Source organism: Scyliorhinus canicula, chromosome 13 (genome assembly GCF_902713615.1).
Source record: "Scyliorhinus canicula chromosome 13, sScyCan1.1, whole genome shotgun sequence".
Classification (NCBI taxonomy): Eukaryota; Metazoa; Chordata; class Chondrichthyes; order Carcharhiniformes; family Scyliorhinidae; genus Scyliorhinus; species Scyliorhinus canicula.
This window is the reverse complement of record NC_052158.1, coordinates 52,511,991-52,539,649: the sequence shown is the minus strand read 5'-3', so window position 1 is coordinate 52,539,649 and position 27,659 is coordinate 52,511,991. Positions and strand designations below refer to the sequence as shown.

The 27,659-nt window shown below is 49.8% G+C and overlaps 1 protein-coding gene across 1 annotated transcript in view; it reads left to right on the top strand.

The window, feature by feature from the left end:
* The window catches only part of LOC119975866 (antigen peptide transporter 2-like), a 118,030-nt gene that overhangs the window by 22,765 nt on the left and 67,606 nt on the right, over positions 1-27,659 (top strand). Inside the window, exons 3-4 of the mRNA XM_038815753.1 lie at positions 21,968-22,098; positions 24,062-24,267. Of these exons, the coding sequence (XP_038671681.1) occupies positions 21,968-22,098; positions 24,062-24,267 (337 nt within the window). The remainder of the gene's footprint in view (positions 1-21,967; positions 22,099-24,061; positions 24,268-27,659) is intronic.

Here is a 27,659-nt window from a genome sequence, read left to right as displayed (position 1 = left end):
TGATGGTCTTAACTTCTTTAATTTGCCTTTTTACCTCTTGGATCTGCTGTATTACTTTGGTGATTGTGGGCGGTAGCCAATTTTATCTGAATCTGGTGTAATTAGTCTGGTAGGGGTTTTAGATCTGTGCCATATTCCTCATAGTACTCCCCCAAGTTCTGTCGGAGTTCATCAGTGGCATTTCCATCCACCCTCTCCCTCTGGTGAATGTCTGTCAGCTGGATGAGGCCCACCCTTGCCGGTATGTCTGGTTTGATACACAATGTGCTATTGGTAATGTCACAATGTGTTGTGCCATACTGATACTGTTTTTAGGGAGGTGGTAAGACAGTATTCCCCTGCTTCCCCGTAAGCTACCTGACTGATGTCTGTGCCCAGGCTGCGAGCTTCTATCGATAAATTTAGACTGGTGTTTATTCTGAAGCCACATAGTCCATGCTCATTCTAGTAAACTGGGTAAAGGCATGCGATTATTTCGGCAGTTTGCTGACATCTGTCCAGAGTAGTGCATATGAGTCTCCCTTCCTTCTCCACTGCGTGCGATAGAGTGCTGTTGTGCTCTATCCAGATATCCTCATGGATAGTCCCTATACTCTCTACCAAAACCTTAGTCCAGCTCGGACGTCAGTGATTATGGGGAGTCTTAATATCATCCCGACAGCTTTCCCCGGAGTCCCTCTACAGTCGTCAATAAACCATACTTTGGTAAACTGCTGCATCTGGCAGCTAGATAATGTTGGGTGTTTCTTACCCTTGAATAAGTGCTCCATCTGCTCATCACTAATCCAAGACTGAACCTGTCCCCTCTGTACCTGCTCTTGATTTTCTCTGAGCTGCTCTATCATCCACTGTCCATATGTGCTACACGAAGTCCAGTTCTGTTGCTGGTCGTTGTCTTCCAATTTTCCCCTGACAATTTGGTTGATTGTCTTAGCGTGTCCTTCTAATACAGTGGCCATGAAGTTGCTGGGTGCATCCCAGTCAGTTCCCCCTCAGCATCTTGCTGGTTGACCTCATTGGTGAATTTTAGTGCCTGTTTAACCTGTCGGGTCAGAATTCTAAGTTTATTATCCAGGTTGGCTGGATCAAGGGTGTTGATGGTTGCTACCACCACCCCCGTGTGCTGTGGCTACGTCATTCACTATTGCCCTGTTGGATCTTTCCTGCCTTTCATCCATTCCTATCTTTCGTCCTAACAGCCTGTGAGTTAAGTGTAAGTACAGTCGCTTGAGTTGGGGTGAGCACACCTCTGGCAGTTGGGTCCCAGCTATATCCACCACCACAGGTACCAGTTTGTGGTGAATGTTGGCATACAGGATATTCCCTGTGTGTTTTAGTACAAATCCATTTTGTGGTCTGGGGGTGACTTCAGGGCAAATGCAGCGGGGTAATTTAGAGGTTGGCTTCGGCTCATTTCTGATCTTGTATAGGGCAACACCCTTCTATGAGTGTTCTGAGGCACTCTGTTGCCCGAGGTCTAACTCTGGGCTGTTAGCCAGACATCTGATTTTGAGGCACCCATTATTCAAAAATCCCCACCAATCACCTGTTACGATGATGCTCAGATAACATTCAGCTGAGTTACCATTTGGTTTTTTTGGTATATCAGCCACTGATTGTTACACCCAAACATTATACTTTTATTAGGATGTATCCTCACATTCCCCTGCATTAGGTGGAGCAAACCACAGGTATCCAGGGTATATATAAAGTTCATGTTGTTTGGGATGTCCTGTGTGTTAATCCTGATGATGATTGTGATGAGGTAGATTCCGGGTTGCATCTTTGCCATTGTCCTGAGAAGATCAATGTAATTTCTGTTGTTAGGCCCAATATTTGATGCATCTACATTTAAACATGTTTAAACTATGTTTTTTTTTAAAAAGTCCACGAGTCGTGGAGTGGTTGGAAACAACCTTATTTTAACTGGTCTGCAAAATCAGGGTGGCCTGTTTTATTGAGCAACAATCACAATTTGCCTTGGATTTAAATAGCATGTGGAGTCAGTCTAGTATGACCGGCAGAGGTTGGCATTGGAGGGTGCTTTGAGAGGTGGGTGACTGGCAGATCTGATGGCATCGTGAGGCAGACAACTGTGGAAAAGTGGTATCGGAACCGAGGAAATGAATCTGCTGCATGGGCCGTTTCTTTTTGGAGCTTTGGCAGAACTGGTGGATACTGCGAGGGGTGCACCTGTTACAAGAATAGATATTTGTCTGCCAGACCGTATGGAAATGGTGACAAGTCTTGTCCAAGGTGAAGTGGGGAAGACCTCATTCTGTTCACAAAGAAAGTGGGAAAAAAAACAATAAAACTAGGAGTGGTGGACCCATTGGTCCCGTATTGGCAGTGACCCAGCGGATTGAGTTTGCCAAGGTTTGAGGAAGTGCTTCAGAGGGCTAGTGTCCGATGTGGCATATTTGTGCCATGAAGATTTAAAATTTAGCAAGGAAGTTTTGATGATTTAAAAATTTCATTGGACCTGGTTATTCCTACTAATAAGTGCTGTCCATAAGAAATTCTTGTACCGTGCTGTTGCTTGTAAGTAGGCTGAATCTCATCATCTGGAGCACCTTCAAAATCAACACTCAACATTACATTTTGCAAATCGCTCAACAGAGACATCGTCCGAATCATTTATCTCATCGGGCTCCATCATCATCTTTTCACCTGATTTCCATACTTGTGTCTGTTCATTGGGCCACCGAGTAGGGTTTGTAACGGTATCCGAGAGCTCTCTGTCCTCATCCCCTATCCTAATTAGTCTATTGATCCGATCACTTACCCAGTATGGGGATGCACCATTGGTGTAATCATACAAGCAATCCGGTGTCGTTTAGTCAAATCCATGCTGAAAGGACTGGGGCTAATGGGGCTTATGCTTACAGGCAAATTGATAGTATTGTGAAGACTGGTGTAGAGGGTCACGCCAGTCTGCCAGGGTGCACAAATATCTTGCTGTATCCTGGTTGAGTCGTGCACCTAAGGGCACTTTAGGTGTGGGAAGGGGGTTTTGGCTATGGTGTGGAAGTGATATGGGAGTAATCCTCCCCTATACCTCATGTTACTGATTACTCTGAGCACTGTCAGCTTTCAGCTGGTTTACATGAAACCATCCAGTCTTCCCGTTAGCAAACAAGATTACATAGATTACATAGAATTTACAGTGCAGAAGGAGGCCATTCGGCCCATCGAGTCTGCACCGGCTCTTGGAAAGAGCACCCTACCCAAGGTCAACACCTCCACCCTATCCCCATAACCCAGTTACCCCACCCAACACTAAGGGCAATTTTGGACACTAAGGGCAATTTATCATGGCCAATCCACCTAACCCGCACATTTTTTGGACGGTGGGAGGAAACCCACACACACACAGGGAGGGTGTGCAGACTCCGCACAGACAGTGACCCCGCGGGGAATCGAACCTGGGCCCCTGGAGCTGTGAAGCGATTGTGCTATTCACAATGCTACTGTGCTGCCCAAATCTTACTGAGGGGCTTATTTTTGTCGGTGATGGTGTTCGGGTCTGCATATTTGGGAGACAGGAAAGAACTGGCGTTGTAAAGGGCTATCATTATCTGCTGTCCAACCGTGTATTCTACCTGCCTATTAAAATATGCCTCGCTCTGTTTCTTTCTCGCTCCGACTTGGACAACCACTGCTAATTGGGCCGCTTTAATGTTTTTGGTGATCTGCTGGATAGCCTTCTCGTGTGTGTGAGCGCTGTGACAGCGGGCTCAGTTAAATCAAGCCCTAATAAATATTCAACTCCCTTCATGGGTCAGCCCGTCATTGATGTGTGGGGGGTGAATGCAGTAGAGCTGGAAACAGTATAGAACATAGAACATAGAATTTGCAGTGCTGAAGGAGGCCATTTGCCCCATCGAGTCTGCATCGATCCTTGGAAAGACCCTCCCACTTAAGCCCACACTTCCACCCTGTCCCCGTAACCCCATCTAATCTTTTTGGACATTAAGGGCAATTTATCATGGCCAATCCACCTAACCCGCACATCTTTGGACTGTGGGAGGAAACCAGAGCACCCGGAGGAAACCCACACACACACACGGGGAGAACGTGCAGACTCCACACAGACTATGACCCAAGCCTGGGACCCTGGAGTTGTGGAGCCACAGGCTAACCACTGTGCTACCGTGCCGCCCATTGAGCACCGTCATGAGGGCAAAGAGAAGCACTGTATCCCAAGTTGTGTTATTTTGCTGCACAGTTTTCCTGATGATCCCTTTACGCGTTCGGTTCATGTGCTCTACGATTCCACTGGATTGTGGAGGTAGGCGATATGGAAATGTTGTTTGATGCCAAACATGGCCATGACGTTCTGCATCACCTGCCCGGTGAAATGTGTCCCTTGGTTGGACTCTTTTTATAATCTTTATTATTGCCACAACTAGGCTTACTTTAACACTGCAATGAAGTTACCGAAAAGCCCCTAGTCGCCACACTCCAGTGCCTGTTTGGGTAAACAGAGGGATAATTCGGAATGTCCAATTCACCTAACAAGCATGTCTTTCGGACTTGTGGGAGGAAACCGGAGCACCCGGAGGAAACCCACGCAGACAAGGGGAGAACTCTATACTGCGGGGAAGATTTCTGCAGCTGTGTACTGCGCAGTCCATTTCCAGGTGGCATTTTTCTTTAGTAGTTCAGACAATGGGACTGCTATGGATCCGACAGTACCCTACCAGGCCTAGGAAAGATCGGAGGGCACTCTCATCCCAGGGTAGTGGGAGCTGCAGTATGGAATCTATCTTTTTCTATCGATCTCCCTCTTTCCACCCGTGATGACTGTACCCAGGTATAGGACTTTAGATTGCATGATTTAGGCCTTTTTTCCAGGTTGATTTTACAACCTATTGAGTGGAGCAGTGCGAGCAATTCATCTAGCAATGTTACATGCTCCTCTTGATGTTGGCATGTAAATAGTAAGTCATCGAAATATTGAACCAGGCACTTGGGTGGGGAGAATTTTTCTAATCTGGTGAAAAATGGAAGGTGATTATGGAAACCCTGTGGTAGGCAAGTCCAAGTGTATTGCTGGTCTTGGGAAGGTGAAAGCGAACTTGTACTGGCAGGACCGATTTAAGGGGATGGACCAAAAATCCTTGCTGATATCCAGCACCGTGAAGTTCGGAATGTTACAACCAGCTCATCTGTGGGTCACCTACGAACGTCAAGAGCATAACTTTGGATCGCTGAACAAGGCGATGGACTTTGTTAAGGGTAAAAGGCTGGCAGGCAACTGAAGATACTGAATTTTGGGGGTGGGTAATGATGTGCTTGTGCTGTTAAAGTTACTTTTGTTTTGAACTGTACACGGAGTGCTTTTTTGTGTATCAATTTTGGGCAGTTTATCAGTTCTGTATGTGAGTTAACTTTGTTCTTGTGGGGGGATGGTGGGTCGAATATTTTTCTTGTATGTCTGTTGGGGATTGTGATGATTTGAATATGTATGTTCGAGCAGGGGGCGGAGGGGAGAAAATGAGATGCTGAGCCTGCAGCTGGTGAGAGCATTTAATGAGGCAAGGGAGCGAGGTGTCCTTCCCCCAACAATGTCACAGACTTCGATCTCACTGATCCTGAAGCGGGAGAAGGACCCAGAGCAATGTGGGTCATAGAGACCAATCTTCCTACTGAATGTCAATGTCAAATTACTGGCCAAAATTCTGGCCTCGCGGATAGAGGACTGTGTCCCGGAGATGATAGGGGAAGATCAGACAGGGTTTGTTAAGGGCAGGCAGTTTAACGGCCAATGTTAGAAGGCTCTTAACTGTGATCATGATGCCCTCCGAGGGGAGGGAGATGGAGGTAGTGGTCGCTATGGGCGTGGAAAAGACCTTCGTCCGGGTGGAGTGGAATTATTTGTTGGAGGTATTGGGGTGGTTTGGGAGGGGCTTCATTGACTGGGTCTGGTTGTGGTACCAGGCACCGGTAGCGAGTGTACGAACAAATCGGCTGACATCGGGCTATTTTAAATTGCACCGGGGTACAAGGCAGGGATGTCCCCTCTCCCCATTGCAGTTCGCTGTGGCCATAGAGCCACTGGCGATGGCACTAAGAGGATTAAAGGACTGAAAGGGGCTAGTCCGGGGGGGGGGGGGGGGGGGGGGGGGGTGGAACACAGGATCTCGCTATACGCTGACGACCAGCTCCTGTATATTTCAGACCCGTTAAGAGGGATGGGGATGATTATGCGGATCTTAGGGAATTTGGCCGGTTCTCGCGGTACAAATTGAATATGCATAAAAGTGAGATGTTTATGATCCAGACCAGGGGCCAGGAGAGGGGACTGCGAGAGCTGCCGTTTAGAGTGGTGGGAGGGAGCTTTCGCCCTCTGGGAATCCAGGTGGCACGGGAATGGGAGCTACTACATAAATTTGACCCGGCTAGTGGAACAAATGAAGGAGGATTTTTGGAGGTGGGACATGCTGGCGGGGAGGTTATGGACCGTGAAAATGACGGTCCTCCTGAGATTTTTGTTTATATTCCAGTGCCTCCCTATCTTTATACCATAGGCCTTTTTTTAAACGGGCAACTAGGTTGATTTCTGGTTTTGTGATGTGGAGATGCCGGCGTTGGACTGGGGTGAGCACAGTAAGAAGTCTTACAACACCAGGTTAAAGTCCAACAGGTTTGATTCAAACACGAGCTTTCGGAGCGCGGCTCCATCCTCAGGTGACTGGAGAGGTATGATCCAGAAACATTTATATAGACAAAGTCAGCGATGCTGGACAATACTTGGAATGCGAAGGACTTCCGGTAGCGGCAATGACCAGCTGAGCCGCACGTTCGGAGGCTCCCGAAAAAAAACGGACTTCGGGGCTTTTTTAAAGGCCCCCAATGGAATTGAGGAGGCAAATCCTGACTGGGGAAGAGGCCAGGAGTTTCCCCAGAGGTCCCATGGTGCAGACCAGGAGCGGAGCAGGGAGAGAATCGGGAGAAAAAACTCTTGGAAAAAATCGGGACCCGAAGGACAAAATGGCGGCCGGCGAAAGTTTTGAAGAACTGAAGAAGTGGGTCCAGGAGCAGCAGACGACTCTGCTGAGCCTCTTCCAGGATCTGAAAGTGGAGCTGCTGGAGTCCATCAAGGTAACCAACAGGGAACTGATGGAGACCCAGACGGCCCAGGGGGCTGCGATCCGGGAGCTGCAGCAGCAAGCCGCCGAGAGGGAGGACGAGGTCATGGCCGTGGTGGGGAAGGTGGAGGTGCACGAGGCGCTCCATAAAAGATGGCAGGAGCGGTTCGAGGAGTTGGACAACCGGTCGAGGAGGAAGAATTTACGGATCCTGGGCCTCACGGAGGGGCTGGAGGGGTCGGACCTAGCGGCCTATGTGGTGATGATGCTGAACACGCTGATGGGGGCTGGGTCCTTCCAGGGGCCCCTGGAGTTGGAGGAGGCCTACAGAATTCTGGCTAGGAGGCCCAAGCCGAACGAGCCGCTGCGGCCGGTGTTGGTAAGGTTTCACCGGTTTGTGGATCGTGAGTGTGTGCTCCGGTGGGCCAAGAAGGAGCGGAGCAGCAAATGGGAGAACACGGAGGTGCGGATCTTCCAGGACTGGAGTGCGGAGGTGGTGAGGCGGAGGGCCGGGTTTAACCGGACGAAGGCGGTGCTCCACAGACGGAAGGTGAAGTTTGGAATGCTGCAGCCGGCACGTCTGTGGGTCACCTACCAGGATCGGTACCACTATTCTGAGTCCCCGGAGGAGGCGTGGGCCTTCGTGCAAGCCGAGAAACTGGACACAAACTGAGGGTCCCCCGGATGGGGGATGCTGTAGAATACTGTATTTATTTATACTGTATGTGTATTTGCGGGGTTTAGGGTATGATGTGGGGTGGCTGTAGTGTGGGTGGGGTGATGTCGTACGGGTGTTTTCTTTATGGGTTTTCAAGCAGGAGTTGGGTGGACGGGTTTGGACTGAGGGGTAAACGGGGTGTTCGGGGAGCTGGTGGGGGGGACTGACAATGGGAGTGGCTCTGGAGAAGGCGGGGCCCAGCAGGGCGAAAGCGCGGGCTTTCTGCGGGGTCCCCGCGCTGGGAGAGGGAGGGTGGACTGGTTGATGGGCACTATGGGGGAGGGGCAGTCCCACATTGGGAGGAGCCGAAAGTAGGGTGGGAGCCGCCGGGGTCAGCAGAAGATAGCTGGCTCACGGGAGTGCTGTAGAGGGGGGGGGGGGCGCGGCTAGGAGGGGTCCTAGCCTGGGGGGGGTTTACCGGGTTGCTGCTGAAACGGTCAGGAAAGAGCTGGAGGACGCAGGGGGTGCTGGAGAGAGGGGGGGGGGAGGTGCAGCCGTGGGAAACTGGCAGAGCGTGGGATGCTGGCTGGGGGTGGGCAAGGGATGGGGTATGGCTAATCGGCAGGGGAAGGAGGCAGGGAGCCCTCGGATCCGGCTGATAACCTGGAATGTGAGGGGGCTGAATGGGCCGGTCAAAAGGGCTCGAGTAGTTGCGCACCTGAAGGGACTGAAGGCGGATGTGGCCATGCTACAGGAGACACACCTGAGAGTGGTGGACCAGGTCCGGCTGAGAAAGGGGTGGGTGGGCCAGGTATTCCACTCAGGGCTGGACGAGAAGAGTAAGGGGGTCGCGATCCTGGTGGGGAAGAAGGTGTCGTTTGAGGCGATGAAGGTGGTGGCTGACAGTGGCGGGAGGTACGTGATGGTGAGTGGCAAGCTGCAGGGGGAGCGGGTAGTGTTGGTGAATGTTTATGCCCCAAATTGGGACGATGCGGGCTTCATGCGGCGTATGTTGGGCCGCATTCCGGACCTGGAGGTGGGGGGCCTGATCATGGGGGGAGACTTTAACACTGTGCTGGATCCCCCATTGGATCGATCCAAGTCCCAGACGGGTAGGAGGTCGGCGGCGGCTAAGGTGCTGAGGGGATTTATGGACCAGATGGGGGGGTGGACCCTTGGAGGTTTGAGAGGCCAAGGGCCAGGGAATACTCGTTTTTCTCCCATGTACATAAGGCCTACTCGAGGGTTGACTTTTTTGTCCTGAGCAGGGGGCTGGTGCCGAGGGTGGAGGAAGTGGAATACTCCGCCATTGCCATTTTGGATCATGCCCCACACTAGGTGGACCTCAGGCTGGGGAAGAGAGGGACCAACGTCCGCTCTGGCGCATGGAGGTGGGGCTGTTGGCAGAGGAGGAGGTGGTCGGGAGGGTCCGGGGGTGTATTGAGAGATACCTCGAGGCCAATGATAACGGGGAGGTTCGGGTGGGGACGGTCTGGGAGGCATTGAAGGCGGTGATGAGGGGGGAATTGATCTCCATTCGAACCCATAGGGTGAGGGGGGAGCAGAGGGAAAGGGAAAGACTGATGGGGGAGATGGTGCAGGTGGATAGGAGATATGCGGAGGCCCCAGAGGAGGGATTGCTGGGGGAGAGGCGTAGCCTTCAGGCCAGATTTGATCTAGTGACGACCAGAAAGGCGGAAGCCCAGTGGAGGAAAGCACAGGGGGCGGTGTATGAATACGGGGAGACGGTGAGCAGGATGCTGGCGCACCAGCTCCGGAAGCGAGACGCGGCCAGGGAGATTGGGGGAGTGAGGGATAGCGCTGGGAAGGTGGTGCGGAGGGGGGTAGAGGTCAATGGGGTCTTCAGGGACTTTTATGGGGAACTGTGCCGGTCTGAGCCCCCGGTGGAGAAGGGTGGAATGGGGCGCTTCCTGGACAGGTTGCGATTCCCGAGGGTGGAAGAGGAGCGGGTGGAGGGACTAGGGGCGCCGATCGAGTTGGAGGAGGTTGTCAAAGGGATAGGGAGCATGCAGTCGGGGAAGGCGCCGGGGCCGGACGGGTTTCCGGCGGAATTCTATAAAAAGTATTTGGACCTGTTGGGCCCCCTGTTGGTTCGGACCTTTAACGAGGCAAGGGGGGGGGGGGGGGGGGGGGCTTTGCCCCCAACTATGTCGTGGGCGCTGATTTCCTTGATCCTGAAGCGGGACAAGGACCCTCTGCAGTGCGGGTCATATAGGCCGATTTCGCTGCTGAACGCCGATGCCAAGCTGCTGGCAAAGATCCTGGCCACTAGAATAGAGGATAGTGTGCCGGGGGTCATACATGAGGACCAGACGGGGTTTGTGAAGGGAAGGCAGCTGAACACAAATGTGCGAAGACTCCTCAATGTCATTATGATGCCGGTGGTGGAAGGGGAGGCGGAGATAGTGGTGGCGTTGGACGCGGAGAAGGCCTTTGATAGGGTGGAGTGGGAGTACTCGTGGGAGGTGTTGGAGAGGTTTGGGTTTGGGGAGGGGTTTATTCGGTGGGTGAGGCTGCTCTACGAGGCCCCGATGGCAAGTGTAGCCACGAATAGGAGGAGGTCGGAGTACTTTTGGCTGCATCGGGGTACGAGACAGGGGTGCCCCCTGTCCCCCTTGCTCTTCGCGTTGGCAATTGAGCCCCTGGCCATGGCATTGAGGGAGTCAGGGAACTGGAGGGGCATGGTGCGGGGTGGGGAGGAGCATCGAGTGTCACTGTACGCGGACGACCTGTTGCTGTATGTGGCAGACCCGGTGGGGGGAATGCCGGAGGTGATGAGGATCCTTGGGGAATTCGGGGGTTTCTCGGGGTATAAGCTGAACCTGGGCAAGAGCGAGGTGTTTGTGGTGCATCCGGGGGATCAAGAGGAGGGGATTGGTAGGCTCCCACTGAAGCAGGCAGGGAAGAGCTTCAGGTACCTAGGGGTCCAGGTGGCTGGGAGTTGGGGGGCCCTGCACAAGCTCAACCTCACAAGGTTGGTGGAGCAGATTGAGGAGGAGTTTAAGAGGTGGGATATGTTACCGCTGTCACTGGCGGGGAGGGTGCAGTCCGTCAAGATGACGGTGCTCCCGAGGTTTTTGTTCTTGTTCCAGTGCCTCCCCATCTTTATCCCAAAGGCCTTTTTCAGGAGGGTCAACAGCAGTATCACGGGATTTGTGTGGGCGCATGGGACTCCAAGGGTTCGAAGAGTGTTCCTGGAACAAGGCAGGGATAGGGGGGGCTGGCGTTGCCCAACCTCTGTGGGTACTACTGGGCTGCCAACGCAGCGATGGTGCGTAAGTGGGTAATGGGCGAGGAGGGGGCAGCGTGGAAGAGGATGGAGGCGGCGTCTTGTGTGGGCACGAGCCTGGAAGCGCTAGTAACGGCGCCGCTCCCTCCAACGAGGTATACCACGAGCCCGGTGGTGGCGGCTACCCTCAAAATTTGGGGGCAATGGAGACTGCACAGAGGAGAAATGGGGGGCTCGATGGAGGCCCCGATACGGGGGAACCATCGGTTCGTCCCAGGGAGCATTGATGGCGGATTCCGGGGCTGGCACAGGGCAGGGGTTATGAGGTTGAGGGACCTGTTTGTGGAGGGGAGGTTCGCGAGCTTGGGGGAGTTGGAGGGGAGGTTTGGGCTCCCCCCGGGGAACATGTTTAGGTACATCCAGGTCAGGGTGTTTTCCAGGCAGCAGGTGGAGGGGTTCCCCTTGCTGCCTCCACGGGGGGTGCGGGATAGGGTGCTCTCGGGGGTGTGGGTCGGAGGAGGGAGGTTCTCGGACATATACCGGGTGATGCAGGAGGTAGACGAGGCCTCGGTGGAGGAACTGAAGGGGAAGTGGGAAGAGGAGCTGGGGGAGGAGATTGAGGAGGGGACGTGGGCGGATGCCCTGGAGAGAGTGAATTCCTCCTCTTCCTGTGCGAGGCTTAGCCTCATACAGTTCAAGGTGCTGCACAGGGCCCACATGACTGGGACAAGGATGAGTAGGTTTTTCAGGGGCGAGGACAGATGTGCTAGGTGCTTGGGGAGCCCAGCAAACCACGCCCATATGTTTTGGGCGTGCCCAGCGTTGGGGGAGTTTTGGAAGGGGGTAGCAAAGACGGTGTCGAGGGTGGTGGGATCCAGAGTCGAGCCAGGCTGGGGACTCGCAATTTTTGGGGTTGCAGTGGAGCCGGGAGTGCAGGAGGCGATAAAGGCCGGGGTCCTGGCTTTGCGTCCCTAGTAGCCCGGCGGAGGATCTTGCTCCAGTGGAAGGATGCGAGGCCCCCAAGCGTGGAGGCCTGGATCTCGGATATGGCGGGGTTCATTAAATTGGAGAGGGTGAAATTTGCCCTGAGGGGATCAGTACAAGGGTTTTTCAGGCGGTGGCAGCCCTTTCTGGACTTCCTGGCGGAACGGTAGGGAAATAGGCCGACAGCAGCAGCAACCTGGGGGGTGGTTGGGGGGGGGGGGTAGGGTAAGGATGGGGGGGGGAGGGAGAACTGTACACATTGGTTTGTGGAGGGTGCTATCTCTCTCCTTTGTTTTTTTTTCTCTTTTCTCTGTCTCTTGGTTTCTGTGTTTTTTTTTCTTTTTTCCTTTTGTTTGAAGTTGCTCTTGCAGCTGGGGGGCATTGTTTATGGGGTGTTACCGCGGGTGTACGTTAATAGAGTTATGATGTTTATATTTTGTAAAAACTTCAATAAATAAAAATTATTTATAAAAAAAAATGCTTGGAATGCGAGAATTTGCGGGTAATCAAATCATTACAGATCCAGGGAGAGGGATAATCACAGGTTAAAGAGGTGTGAATTGTCTCAAGCCAGAACAGTTGGTAGGATTTTGCAAGTCCAGGCCAGATGGTGGGGGGTGGATATAATGCGACATGAATCCAAGATCCCTGTTGAGGCCACACTCATGTGTGCGGAACCTGGCTATAAGTTTTTGCTCAGCAATTCTGCATTGTCGCGTGTCCTGAAGGCTGCCTTGAAGAACCTTACCCGGAGATCAGAGGCTGAATGCCCTTGGCTGCTGAAGTGTTCCCCGACTGGAAGGGAACATTCCTGCCTGATGATTATCGCACGGTGCCTTTTCATTCTTTGGTGCAGTGTCTGCATTGTCTCGCCAATGTCCCACGCTTCGGGACATCCTTTCCTGCAGCGTATGAGGTAGACTACATTGGTCGAGTCGCACGAGTATGTGCCGCGTACCTGGTGGGTGGTGTTTCCACATGTAAGGGGTAAAACCCCGTGGATGACGAAAGTGTTGCTGGAGCGTAATGAGGAGAGGGTGGGCGGGCGCTGCCGAACTTAAGCAACTATTACTGGGCGGCAAACACAGCCATAAATAGGAAGTGGGTAGTGGTTGGGTCGGTGTGGGAGCAACTAGAGGCGGCATCATGCAAGGACACCAGTCTGGAGGTATTGATAACGGCTCCTCTGCCGCTCTCGCCGGCCCGGTACTCCACTAGCCCGGTGGTAGTGGTGGCCCCGAGTGTTTGGGGGCAGTGGAGGAAGCAGATGAGTGGAGGGAGCATCGGCCTGGGCTCTAATTTGTAATAATCACTGGTTGATTATGGTTGGAGGCTGGATGGGAGGTTTCGGAGATGGCAGACAGCAGGGATTGAGAGGATGAGGGATTTATTTATAGATGGGAGATTTCCCTGTTTGGAGGATTGGAGGAGGAGTTTGGATTCCTGGGAGGGAATGCGTTTCGATATCTACAGATACTGGATTTTGTGCAAAGGTGGTCTTGACCTTTCCGCTCCTACCGCCACGGTGATACAGGACAGGGTAGTTTCCAGAACGGGGGTGGGAGAGGGGAAGGTTTCGGACATCTACAAAGAGCTGATGGATTGGGAGGTAACTCCAATAGATGAGCTAAAGCATAAATGGGAAGATGAGCTGAGGGGGGAGATAGAGGCGGGTCTGTGGGCGGAAGCTCTGAGCAGGGTCAACACGTCCTCATCATGTGCCAGGCTCAGTCTGATACAATTCAAGGTGGTGCATCGGGCACACATGACGGTGGCCTGGATGAGCAAGTTCTTTGGGATGGAGAACAGGTGTGCGGAAGGGCCAGCAAACCATGTCCATATGTTTTGGCCATGCCCGAAGCTTAGGGGATTTTGTCAAGGTTTTGCAGATGTCATGTCCACGGTGCTAAAAACACGGGTGGTGCTGGGTCCGAAGATGGCGATTTTTGGAGTGTCGGACAATTCGTGAGTCCAGAGGGTGAGAGGATGACGTCTTGCCCTTTGCCTCCTTGGTAGCCCGGAGACGTATATTGCTAGCGTGGGGGGATCTGAAGCCCCCGAAATCCGGGATCTGGGTTAGCGACATGGCTGAGTTTCTCAGACTTGAGAAAAGTAAGTTTGCCTTGAGAGGGTCAATGCTAGGGTTCGTCCGGAGGTGGCAGCCGTTTGTCGACTTCTTCGGGGAAAACTAAACTGTCAGCAGAGGCAACAAAAGGGAGGGGGGAGTAGGGCTCTTTTCTGTTTAGGGTGGGTGGGTTTAGCGAGGGATGGAGATGTTTTTTGCACTATGTTTGCATTTGTATTTGTACTGTTTATTGTTATTATTATAAAATTATAAATGCCTTAATAAAATGTTTTACAAAAATAACAACCAAGCATAGAATAAAGCAAAAATCGCAGAAAAAGATATCAAATTTCATACACACACCAACAGCAAATCTCGCCTAAACTGACATTAACAATGCTCCAGAGCTCTTTTACCCTGCCCTTGAATGGGAAAGAGATGAAAACGAATGGCCGTCTGCCAGTGTGTGAACACGGGCAATATGTAATTTCAATCAGTAGCCTTTTCAGTCGGCTTAATTGTCGAGCGGGCGTGGTTCCAACTAACGAGTGTGTCTGCTAATTGTGATATTGCACATGTGCATGATGACATCAGGATGCATGCCTGACAAAATCTGGCATGATTTCTCAAGTTCAGCCGGGGACATGACTGCAGTAATATTCTGACCTCTGACTTTTATTGACTTTGTGGATGTCCTTGTTGTCAAGCACTCGTAGCTGTAGAAAGCTGATCTGTCACAGTGGATCCCGGTGTTGGATCTCCTCATCAATGGTGACCTTCCAGAGGCATGGCTGCCGAGGTCTGGGAAGTGCTCAACAAATTCCAGAGTCTTTGCTTTAAATATATGGGAGGGGGAATATTTGGTGTGTTGATCAATGAGTTCTGCTTTGGCAACATCAGGGACAGTCCAGGTTTTTTATACACAGAATGGAAGAGATTGAGAGAGGTTTGTATATCTGTTAGAGTGGACAACTGCAGTCATCTACAAACTGTAGATTGTGTAGTTTAAATAGGGAGTGTGTTGTGGACAATGGCTTTCAGAGGCTCTGAAGTTTTTGGGGGTGGAGAAGGTCACACGCAGTGCCTTACAGACTAAAAAGAGGCTTTTAGATTTGGCTGGTATGGGACTTGAACCCACGCGTTCTGCCTTGTTCTGCATTGCAAGCTAGCAGTTTAGCCCACAGTGCTAAACCAGCTTTGAAAACAGACCAAACGTACGAAGCTCTGAGAAATGATTATTTTGGAGAAGTTGAAAAATTCAATTTCTGATGTAGTGCGAATTCATGTGGAAGAGCAGAGGGTTAAAACTGTGAGATTAGCAGCAGAAATGGCAGATGATTATGAATTAGTTCATAAATCAAAGTTTGGTTTCCGACAGCACGGTAGCATGGTGGTTAGCATAAATGCTTCACAGCTCCAGGGTCCCAGGTTCGATTCCCGGCTGGGTCACTGTCTGTGCGGTGTCTGCACGTCCTCCCCGTGGGTGCTCCGGTTTCCTCCCACAGTCCAAAGATGTGCGGGTTAGGTGGATTGGCCATGCTAAATTGCTGGTAGTGTCCTAAAAAGTAGGGTTAAGGGGGGGGTTGTTGGGTTACGTGGATACGTGGGTTTGAGTGGGGTGGTCGTTGCTCGGCGCAGCATCGAGGGCTGAAGGGCCTGTTCTGTGCTGTACTGTTCTATGTTCTATGTTCTATCAGTTTCAGCCAGTGAGGGATAGAAACTGGGGAAAAGAGAAATGCTCAGGTGGTAAAGGTAAAGGGGATCTGATGGGAGATAATAAGGATAGCGTACTTCAGATTTAAAAAAAAAAACATCCAGGAGGATGGAAGAGAAATAAAGTTTCAGATGTTTTTACTGTAATAAACTAGGCAATGTAAAGTCAGTGTTGGGGGTTGAAGAAAAGCACTGGGAAGGCTGATGTGGTAAAACACGATTAAGACAGTGGGGTTTGTTAAAGTGGTAAAGGAAAGCCCAACAGAAGCGAAGGATTTGAAAGTCAGAATTTTAAGAGATATGGGAGCTAGTAATCTTTGATGGTAAGAGATGAGGAGTAATGTAGTTTGGGAGGAATATTGCCAGAAAAGGTGGTAATATGTGGGATTCAGGGTGAGAGGAGTAGTGTTATTTAAGGTAAGTTTGGAAAGTCCAGTGAAGAGTGGTAAAGTGGTAGTAGGAGTAATAGAGAAATTATCTTGTCCAGGAATACAGTTTATTTCGGGTAATGATATAGCTGGATGGCAGGTGGGAGTGATGCCTACTGTGGTTGATAAGCCAGTGGAAAATCAAACAACGGAATATTTGAAGGATGAATATCCTGGGATTTTTCAGGATTGTGTAATAACAAGGTCGCAAAGTCAAAGGTTAAGACGAGGAGAAATCAGAGTGAAGACAAAGTTGAAGTTCAATTATCAGAAATGATTTTTAATCAGATGGTTGAAAAAGAACAAGAATCGGTGGAGGTTGAGGCGGATATTTTTAATTCAGGAAAGTTGCCGGAGTTACAACAGAAAGATATAGAAATAAAACAGATGTATCAGAAAGCATACACAAAAGAATGTATACAAAAGAATGAGTGTATACCAGAATGTTATTACCTTAAAAATTATGTCTTAATGAGAAAATGGAGACCTTTACATATGCAGGCTGATGAAAAGTGGGCTGATGTTCATCAAGTAGTATTGCCGGTAGGGTATAGAAAGGAGGTGTCGTAGCACATGAGGTACCAGTGAGAGGTCATTTGGGAATAAGGAAAACTCGATCTAAAATCCAGAAACATTTTTATTGGCCTGGACTACATAAAGATGTAGTTAAATTCTGTCCATCATGTCACACTTGTCAAGTGATAGGGAAACCTCAAGTGGTGATAAAACCAGCGCCCATAATGCCCATTCCAGCATTTGAGGAACCTTTTACAGGGGTCTTAATTGATTGGGTATGACCGCTTCCTAAAACAAAAAGTGGGAATCAATATCTTTTGACGATAATGAATGTGTCTATTAGGTTTCCAGAGGCCATTCCAGTACGCAATATTACAGCTAAGAAGATTGTGGAGAAGTTACTTAAATTCTTTACTAGATATGGACGACCCACAGAAATACAATCGGATCAAGGGGCTGGTTTAGCACACTGGGATGAATAGCTGGCTTTTAAAGCAGACCAAGGCAGGCCAGCAGCACGGTTCAATTCCTGTACCAGCCTCCCCGAACAGGTGCCGGAATGTGGCGACTGGGGGCTTTTCACAGTAACTTGATTTGAAGCTTACTTATGACAATAAGCAATTTCATTTTTTTTTTCATTTTCATTTTACCTCGAGGTTAGATTTAAATCAACTGCGTACCATCCAGAATCGTAGGGAGTGTTAGAACGGTGGCATCAGACGTTGTTGAGGGCTTATTGTCAAGATTATCCGGAGGATTGGGATAAAGGAATTCCATTCATACTGTTTGCAATTAGGATGCACCTAATGAGTAAACAAAATTTAGTCCTTTTGAAGTAATTTTTGGTCATGAGGTAAGAGGACCACTTAAATTGATTAAGGAGAAATTGATGAGTGAACAGTCTGAAATTACATTATTGGATTAAGTGTCAAATGTTGTGGATCTGATCAGATTGAAAGGAAATTGAGTGAAGTGAATTTCCCCCGTGGGGTAGACGAGGGTAGAGCAGTTGATGTGGTGTATATGGATTTCAGTAAAGCGTTTGATAAGGTTCCCCATGGTCGGCTATTGCAGAAAATACGGAGGCTGGGGATTGAGGGTGATTTAGAGATGTGGATCAGAAATTGGCTAGTTGAAAAGACCGAGAGTGGTAGTTGATGGGAAATGTTCAGAATGGAGTTCAGTTACGAGTGGCGTACCACAAGGATCTGTTCTGGGGCCGTTGCTGTTTGTCATTTTTATAAATGACCTAGAGGAGGGCGCAGAAGGATGGGTGAGTAAATTTGCAGACGACACTAAAGTCGGTGGAGTTGTAGACAGTGCGGAAGGATGTTGCAGGTTACAGAGGGACATAGATAAGCTGCAGAGCTGGGCTGAGAGGTGGCAAATGGAGTTTAATGTGGAGAAGTGTGAGGTGATTCACTTTTTGGAAAGAATAACAGGAATGCGGAATATTTGGCTAATGGTAAAATTCTTGGTAGTGTGGATGAGGAAGGACGTGGAAGCTTTGGAACGGGTGCAGAGGAGATTTACCAGGATGTTGCCTGGTATGGAGGGAAAATCTTATGAGGAAAGGCTGATGGACTTGAGGTTGTTTTCGTTAGAGAGAAGAAGGTTAAGAGGTGACTTAATAGAGGCATACAAAATGATCAGAGGGTTAGATAGGGTGGACAGCGAGAGCGAGAGGTGGCTAGCATGAGGGGACATAGCCTTAAATTGAGGGGTAATAGATATAGGTCAGAGGTGGGTTTTTTACGCAAAGAGTGGTGAGGCCGTGGAATGCCCTACCTGCAACAGTAGTGAACTCGCCAACATTGAGGGCATTTAAAAGTTTATTGGATAAGCATATGGATGATAAGGGCATAGTGTAGGTTAGATGGCCTTTAGTTTTTTTCCATGTCGGTGCAACATTGAGGGCTGAAGGGCCTGTACTGCGCTGTATCGTTCTATGTTCTATGAATTATTTGGTAAGAACACCAAATAGAAGGAAAACTCTCCGATTGTGTCATGTGAATGTGCTTAAAAGGTACTTTGAAAGGGAAGGAGAGCAAAAGGAGGAGATTTTAGTGATTCTAACTCAAAGTGAAGAACCGAATCCAGATGACTCTGAATTTGACATTCCTCAAATTCAATTGGATAACAAGGATGTTCTTAAAAATTGGAATAAATGGGGACTTCCGGTGGCGGCTGTGAAGGAGTAAGTCGCACATTTGGTGGCTCCCGCTCTGGTCGTTTGGACCTTTTCCCCCGATCTTCTACCGGACTTGAAAACTGAAGACGGAGGCAATTGTGTACTGAATTCCCACATTGGTGCCTGGAGAGAAGGACTAGAAGTGCTCGTAAAGGCAGAAACAGAAAGACAGAGAACGCTTGGACTGAAGCTGCAGCATGGCGGAGGGACTGGACCTTTAGTTTGTCGACCCAGCGGTCAACGGAGCAGCTAATGCATTACTCAGGAAGGCTTTGCTGAGCAGAAATGGGACTGCTTGGACCCGATAAAAGTCAATTGAGCGGCTGGAGCTTAGATTGGATGCCCAAGATCGGGCGCCCCAGAAGGTGGGGAAGGTGCTGGCTGAGCAGGAGGAACATCAAACTGTGGTGGAGTTGGAGGTGGGGATGCTGAGAGACCAGCAGAAAAGGCTCCTGGAGAAGGTGGAGGACCTAGAGAATGGCAGAACTCGAGAATCATTGGCTCCCGGAGGGGTCTGAAGGAGCAGACGCTGGGGCATACATCGCAGACATGTTCGAGAAGCCGCTGGGGGATGAGGCATTCCCCCGACCCTTGGAGGTGGACATGGCTCACAGAGCACTCACGAGAAAGCCGCGAAGGGGAGATCCCCCCCCCCCCAGAGGGCAATGGTGGTGATATTCCACAGGTACTTGGATAAGGAGCGCATTCTACAGTGGGCCAAGCAGACAGGGAGCTGTAAATGGGACAACCGTATCCTGCGGGTTTACGAAGACCTGAGTGTGGAGGTGGCCAGGAGAAGAGCAGGCTTCAACCAGATTAGGTCGATCCTTTTTAAGAAAAAGGTGAAGTTTGGACTGTTGTATCCGGCCCGTCTCTGGGTCACGTACGAGGAACAGCACTTTTATTTTGAGTCGCCTGAGGACGTGCTGGACTTCACGGAAAGGACTGGTGGTGCCCTGAAGTTTTAAACTTTGCTGCACCATTCTTGTTTGTTTTTCTGTTCTTTTTAAAAACAAAAAAAAGTTTCTCGTTTTGTGGAAGCTGTTTGTAATGCCTTTTGCATTGATTAGGGGCCAGCGGTAGAGCTGAGTGAGTTAAGGTTTTCATTTGCACTATTGGGGGATGGAGGTGTGCTTGTTTAGATCTTGGTGTTTTTCTGTCAGGCAATTGTGTGGGGATTGTTTGATGTTGGAGTATGCTAGTATGAACGGGGGAGGGAGAGTGGAGAGGGAACAATAGGTGGGAGACTGTGGTGCTAGGGATGGGGGGGCCACCAAGCTAGCTGGGCGGGCTAGCTCATGGAAGCGCAGTGGGCGGTGTGCATAGCTTCAGTTTATTAAAGAGGTTGGGTTACAGAGTATTGTTACTGAGGGAGGGGAGGTAAATGTTCTGCTGACGAGGGAGGGACTTGGGCTAAGGGACAGAGAGGAGGTTGGGGTGGAGTATGGGCTGGAGGCGGCCCCAAAAAAGGGAATGGCTGGTCGGCGAAGGTGGGTGAGCAATGAGCCCCCCAACTAGGCTGATCACCTGGAATGTTCAAGGGTTAAATGGGCTGGTCAAGAGGATGCTGGGGAAGATACCAGACTTGGACACGCACAGGTTGGTCATGGGAGGGACTTTAACAGTTATTGACCCTGGCTTGGACCGGTCAAGCTCGAAAATGGGCAGAGTGCCAGCAATGGGACTAAAACAGTTCATGGAGCTGATTTGGGGGGGGGGGGAGATCCATGGAGATTTGGGCAGCCGAGGGTGAAGGACTTCTCCTTCTACTCGCGTGCATAAAGTGTACTCCCGGATTGATTTCTTTATTTTGAGCAGGGCCTTACTGGCAGGGATGATGGACACTGGGTACTCGGCGATCACAATCTCGGACCATGCTCCGCACGGGGTTGACCTGCAGGTTAGTAAAGACAGTAACCAGCGCCTGCAATGGAGGTTAGATTTGGGACTTTTGGCTGACGAAGGGGTGTGTGAGCTGCTGAGGAAATGTATTCGGAGCTACCTACGGGTCAACGACACGGGGGAAATTTCAGCAGCGATGGTCTGGGAAGCACTGAAGGCGGTGGACAGAGGGGAGCTGATCTTGATACAGGGAGAAGGTGGACAGGGCAGAGACGGACTGACTGGTCAAGGAGATACTACAGATTGAGAGGAGGTATGCGGAAACTAAGGTTATTCATGAAGGCCACATGTTCTCAACTTTGCCCCTCTCCTGAGGTGTGGTAATTCTCAGGTCAAATCACCACCAGTCAGCTCTCCTCAAAGGGTAAAGCAGCCTATGGTCATCTGGGACTATGGCAACTTTACTTACTTACTTTAAATAGAATAGGAGCTATCACAGTCTGGATTTTGAAGGGTTCTGTTTCAGATCTCTCACTTGAGACATTTACAGTCATCATGAAACAATTGCAGGATTGGGATGAAGTTTCTTGCACGTCAAAATCGTTGGAGCGCAATCCACAGAGCCACCTGATTTATTTACTGAGTCAAGTGCTTTGGTCATGTCGATGAATGTAATGATGAGTTCCTGACATTTTTCTTGAATTGTCTGGCAACAAAAACCATGATGGAAGTTCCTCTGGAGGATCATTTGGGAGGGAAAATATCTTTTTAGATCCTGAGGAGTTGGGGAGATCCCCCCTTCTAACTTCAGGAATGTGACAGTTGTAACTAACTTCAATGAGGGAGATAAATCATGTTGTGGTAACTATTGAGGTATTGTCCTGTGTCCAGAGCAGGGAAAATCCTGACACACATCCGCCTGAATCACCTACTTCCTGTGGCTGAGGAAATCCTCCTCAAAACAAAATGTGACTTTATACCTTCTGCAGGAACTTCTGACATGGTATTCGTTGCCAAACAAACCCAAGGAGATTTAGTACATCTTTGGAGTAAAGACACTGGAGATACTCAATGGAATAGTCCAGGTGTATAGACTCTATTTAACATGCCCCTGTTCAGATACAAACCCCTAATTCTACAGGCTTACAGGGAAGGGGCCAACTTCAAAACTTTAACTCCATCCCACTCAGATTAAACCTTTCTGACTGAAGGAATTGTTCTTGAAGCTCCATTTCAGCAGGTCTCCGGGGAGGGCTCTTCACGTTCACAAAATACAGATTTACCAAACGAGTTCGAAATCAGCTCTTCTCATCCCTGGTACAGCAGGACATTGGCTTCTTTGAGGCAACTCGGACCGGTAAGGACAAAACCGCTCTTAAATATCATACAGCTATTAGCAATGACATCTTTGTGCTCTTAGTAATCATTACTGTTTTAATATTATAATATTATAATAGTTTAATATTATAATAGTTGCTACTATTTTATGTTACTGTTATTTAGCAACGCAATAATTTTTCAGGAATAAAAGAATGACGAGGGTAAGAGTAGGGCCAGTCAAGGACAGTGGTGAGAAGTTGTGCGTGGAGTCCGAGGAGATAGGAGAGGTGCTAAATGAATATTTTCCGTCAGTATTTACACAGGAAAAAGACAATGTTGTCGAGGAGAATACTGAGATTCAGGCTACTAGACTAGAAGGGCTTGAGGTTCATAAGGAGGAGGTGTTAGCAATTCTGGAAAGTGTGAAAATAGATGTCCCCTGGGCCGGATGGGATTTATACCAGGATTCTCTGGGAAGCTAGGGAGGAGATTGCTGAGCCTTTGGCTTTGATTTTTAAGTCATCTTTGTCTACAGGAATAGTGCCAGAAGACTGGAGGATAGCAAATGTTGTCCCCTTGTTCAAAAAGGGGAGTAGAGACAACCCCGGTAACTATAGACCAGTGAGCCTTACTTCTGTTGTGGGCAAAGTCTTGGAAAGGTTTATAAGAGATAGGATGGATAATCATCTGGAAAGTAATAATTTGATTAGAGATAGTCAACACGGTTTTGTGAAGGGTAGGTTGTGCCTCACAAACCTTAGAGTTCTTTGAGAAGGTGACCTAACAGGTGGATGAGGGTAAAGCAGTTGATGTGGTGTATATGGATTTCAGTAAAGCGTTTGAAAAGGTTCCCCGCGGTAGGCTATTGCAGAAAATACGGAGGCATGGGATTCAGGGTGATTTAGCAGTTTGGATCAGAAATTGGCTAGCTGGAAGAAGACAAAGGGTGCTGGTTGATGGGAAATGTTCAGACTGGAGTCCAGTTACTAGTGGTGTACCACAAGGATCTGTTTTGGGGCCACTGCTGTTTGTCATTTTTAGAAATGACGTGGAGGAGGGCGTAGAAGCATGGGTGAGTAAATTTGCAGTTAACACTAAAGTCAGTGGCGTTGTGGACAGTGCGGAAGGATGTTACAAGTTACAGAGGGACATAGATAAGCTGCAGCGCTGGGCTGAGAGGTGGCAAATGGACTTTAATGCAGAAAAGTGTGAGGTGATTCATTTTGGAAGGAATAACAGGAAGGCAGAGAACTGGGCTAATGGTAAGATTATTGGTAGTGTGGATGAGCAGAGAGATCTCGGTGTCCATGTCCATAGATCCCTGAAAGTTGCCACCCAGGTTGAGAGGGTTGTTAAGAAGGCGTACGGTGTGTTAGCTTTTATTGGTGGAGGGATTGAGTTTCAGAGCCATGAGGTCATGTTACAGCTGTACAAAACTCTGGTGCGGCCGCATTGCGTGCACTTCTGGTTGCTGCATTATAGGAAGGATGTGGAATCATTGGAAAGGGTGCAGAGGAGATTTCCCAGAATGTTGCCTGGTATGGAGGGAAGATCTTATGAGGGAAGGCTGAAGGACTTGAGGCTGTTTTCGTTAGAGAGAAGAAGGTTAAGAGGTGACTTAATTGAGGCATACAAGATGATCCGAGTATTAGATAGGGTGGACAGTGAGAACCTTTTTCCTCGGATGTTGATGTCTCGCACGAGGGGATGTAGCTTTAAATTGAGAGGAGATAGATATAGGACAGATGTCAGAGGTAGGTTCTTTACTCAGAGTAATAAGGGAGTGGAATGCCCTGCCTACAACAGTAGAGGACTTGCCTACACTAGGGGCATTCAAGTGGTCATTGGATAGACATATGGACGATAAGGGAATAGTGTAGATGGGCTTTAGAGAGGCCGGTGCAACATCGAGGGCCGAAGGGCCTGTACTGCGCTGTAATGTTCTGTTCTATAATGCCTGTGTTTAATACCTACAATAACTAATGTGTTTTATCCTACAGGTCATATTACCTCCCGCCTCTCCACTGACACCGCACTCATGAGTGACTCTATTGGACTGAATGTGAACGTCTTCCTGCGAAGTTTGGTGAAGACAGTCGGGATCCTTTTCTTCATGTTCTCCCTGTCGTGGCAGCTCACCATCTTAATGTTTTTCGAGTCTCCCCTCACCATAGTCATTCAGAAACTCTATAATAAGTATCACATGGTAGGTACACACCCAGCAATGCAACAGGCTGCAATTGCTCCAGATGCTTTTGTTAATTTGTCTCTCCTTTTTAAAAATTGGTGCATTTGGAACACAGTCTCTGTATTCCTTTGCAATTTTTACCACGAGTGTATTTTTCCTCTGTTTATTTACTCTCTCAAAATGTGTCACTTCAGATTTCTCCCCAGATTTTTCATCCTCTGAAATCTATGTCCATACTTATTATGTTTGTGTGTATGTGCATGTCTGTATGAGAAGTCATTTGGTGTTTCCTACAGCTACCGCATGCTATTTGTATGACAGGCTAGAACATAGAACAGCACAGAACAGGCCCTTCGGCCCTCGATGTTGTGCCGAGCAATGATCACCCTACTCAAACCCACGTATCCACCCTATACCCGTAACCCAACAACCCCCCCTTAACCTTACTTTTTAGGACACTACGGGCAATTTAGCATGGCCAATCCCACCTAACCCGCACATCTTTGGACTGTGGGAGGAAACCGGAGCACCCGGAGGAAACCCACGCACACACTGGGAGGACGTGCAGACTCCGCACAGACAGTGACCCAGCCGGCAATCTAACCTGGGACCCTGGAGCTGTGAAGCATTTATGCTAACCACCATGCTGCCCCACTGAATTTTCTGCCCTCGACCCAAATCCAGATCAAGATGAACCAGTGATTCCAACACTGACCTCTGTGGGACATCACTCTTTACATTATTCCAGTAACCTCAACTACGTTGATTTAGTGAAAATATATATTTAAAGCATTCACGACCACCATTTGTGTGACTTGTATATAATCACATAAAATAGACTTCCGGGGGTGGCCACGGAGTGAGTGGTCACACATTTGGTGGCTCCTGCTTGAGGCGAGTTTTTTCAGTCCTTCCTTTTTTCAGTGTTTTGAGGGCAAAAGGTGCATGAGTGTCTGGGAGTGTATGGATCAGCGGACATGGAGTGCCACGAGGAATAGGGAGCAATTGGAGCAGGAAAGTTTTTGTGGTGCCGACACAGGTGAAGATGGTGGAGGGCAAGGGAGCAGCGCTGGCCGTCCAGTGGCCAAGTTTTTAAATAACTAATTTCAGCAACAGAGGAAAGAGGCCTCAAAGGATTTGACTAAGGTGGTGGGGCTGCTCAGGTCAACAATTGAGCGGGTGGAGCAGAGGCTCAGGGCCTGGTGATCCAGAAGGTGGTGGAGGAGCATGAGCATCGGTTGACCTCGCTGGAGACTGAGATGGGGATGGCGATGAACAGCCAGAAAAGGCTGAGCGAGAAGTTGGAAGATCTCGAGAATCGCTCCAGGAGGCAGGATCTGAGGATCGTGGGGATGCCCGAAGGCTTTGAAGGTGCAGAAGCCACTAAGTTTGTGGCGAGCATGTTGGAGAAGCTGATGGGGGTGGAGCCCTTTGACCGGCCCCTTGACATGGATTGGGCGCACTGGGCACTGAGGAGGCTGCAGGTTGGGGACTCACCGACGGCGATGGTGGTGAGGCTGGATTGGTTCTTGAATAAAGAGATCCTGAGTTGGGCGAGTCAGACCAAGAAGTGTACCTGGGAGGGGATTGAGCTACGGATTTACCAGGACCCAGATGTGGAGCTGGCCAAGTGGAGGGCTGGGTATAATTGGGTAAAGGCCACCCTCTACATGAAGGGGGTGAAGCTCTAGAGAGTGCTGTACCCTGCCCGCTTGTGAGGGGTGCATCAAAAACAGAAATTTTGTTTTGACTCTCCGTTGGAGGCGATGGACTTTGAGAAACTGTGGACTCGGAGAGGAGTTCTGTGTAAAGTATGGGGCATATTGGGTGGGTGGATTGGGGCAGGTAATGCCAGGTAACCGAGACGGTGAGTGTACAAAGAACAAAGAAAATGACAGCACAGGAACCGGGTCTTTGGCCCTCCCAGCCTGCGCCGATCCAGATCCTTTATCTAAACTTGTCTCCTATTTTCCAAGGTCTACTTCCCTCTGTTCCCGCCTGTTCATATACCAGTCTAGATGCCTCTTTATACCTTTTTGTTTTCTTGCTTTCTTGGTAGTTTTGTGGGGGGGGTGTTGATTGTGAGGGTGAGGGGAAGTCAGAGGCCTTTGGCGGGGGCCACCATGCTTTCTGGGCAGGCTAGTTAATGGGGGTGAAGGTGTGGGGTAGGCGAGATGAGTCGTTTCTTTGGCTGTGTGGGGGAGGGCGAAGGTTGCTAGACATGGGTGTGGTTGGTGTGGCACAGTTGGGAAGGGGAGATGGCGGCCAAAATCTGGGAGTGGGCCTGGAGGGCCGCGTCGTGGGGGCGGGGAGGTGCTGGCCTAAAAAGGGGTATGGCTGATTGGCAGGAGATGGTGGTTATGTGGACTGTGCAAGGGCTTGAATGGGCTGGTTAAGCTGTTGCGTGTTTTCGGGCACCTGAGGAGTTTGAAGGTGAACTTTGTGCTCCTGCAGGAGACGCACACAAAGTTGGGAGATCAGACGAGGCTGAGGAAGGGATGGGTGGGGCAAGTATTCCACTCTGGGTTAGACATGAAGGTGGGGTTAATAAGAAAGTGTTGTTTGAGGTGGGGAGCATGATGGCTGATCATGGGGGGGAGGGGGGGGGGGGGTGGCTAGATATGTGATCGTCAGTGGGAAGTTGGAGGGGATGCGGGTGGTCCTGGTTAATATTTATGCCCCCCGTTGGGACGATGTGGACTTTGAGGCGGGTGTTTGGGGAAGATGCCGGACGCATCGGGCTGATCGTGGGGGGCGATTTCAGTACGGTCCTGGATCTGAGGAGGTTGGACCAGTCGAGTCTGAAGTTGAGGGTGTTGTCGGTGGCTAGAGAGTTGAGGGGGTTCATGGATTGCAAGGGGTGGGGGATCCCTGGAGGTTTGGGAGACCGAGGGCGAAGGGATTCTCGTACTTCTCACATGTGCACAGGGTGTACTCCCGGATCGACGACTTTGTGAAGGATAAGGCGCTGTTGGCGGAGGTGGCCGACTCAGAGTATTCGACGATCGTGGTTTTCCACCACGCACCACATTGGGTGGATTTGCGGGTGGATCAGGGGGAAGCCCAATGACCAGAGTGGAGGCTGGATGTTGGGTTGTTACATACATGCATGGATACATAGAAGATAGGAGCAGGAGGAGGTCTTTTGGCCCTTCGAGCCTGCTCCGCCATTCATCACGATCATGGCTGATCATCCAACTCAATAGCCTAATCCTGCTTTCTACTCATAGCCTTTCATCCCATTCTCCCCAAGTGCTGTATCTAGCCGCCTCTTGAATATATTCAATGTTTTAGCATCAACTACTTCCTGTGGTCATGAATTCCACAGGCTCAACACTCTTTGGGTGAATAAATGTCCCCTTATCTCTGTCCGAAACGGTTTCCCCTGAATCCTCAGGCTGTGACCCCTG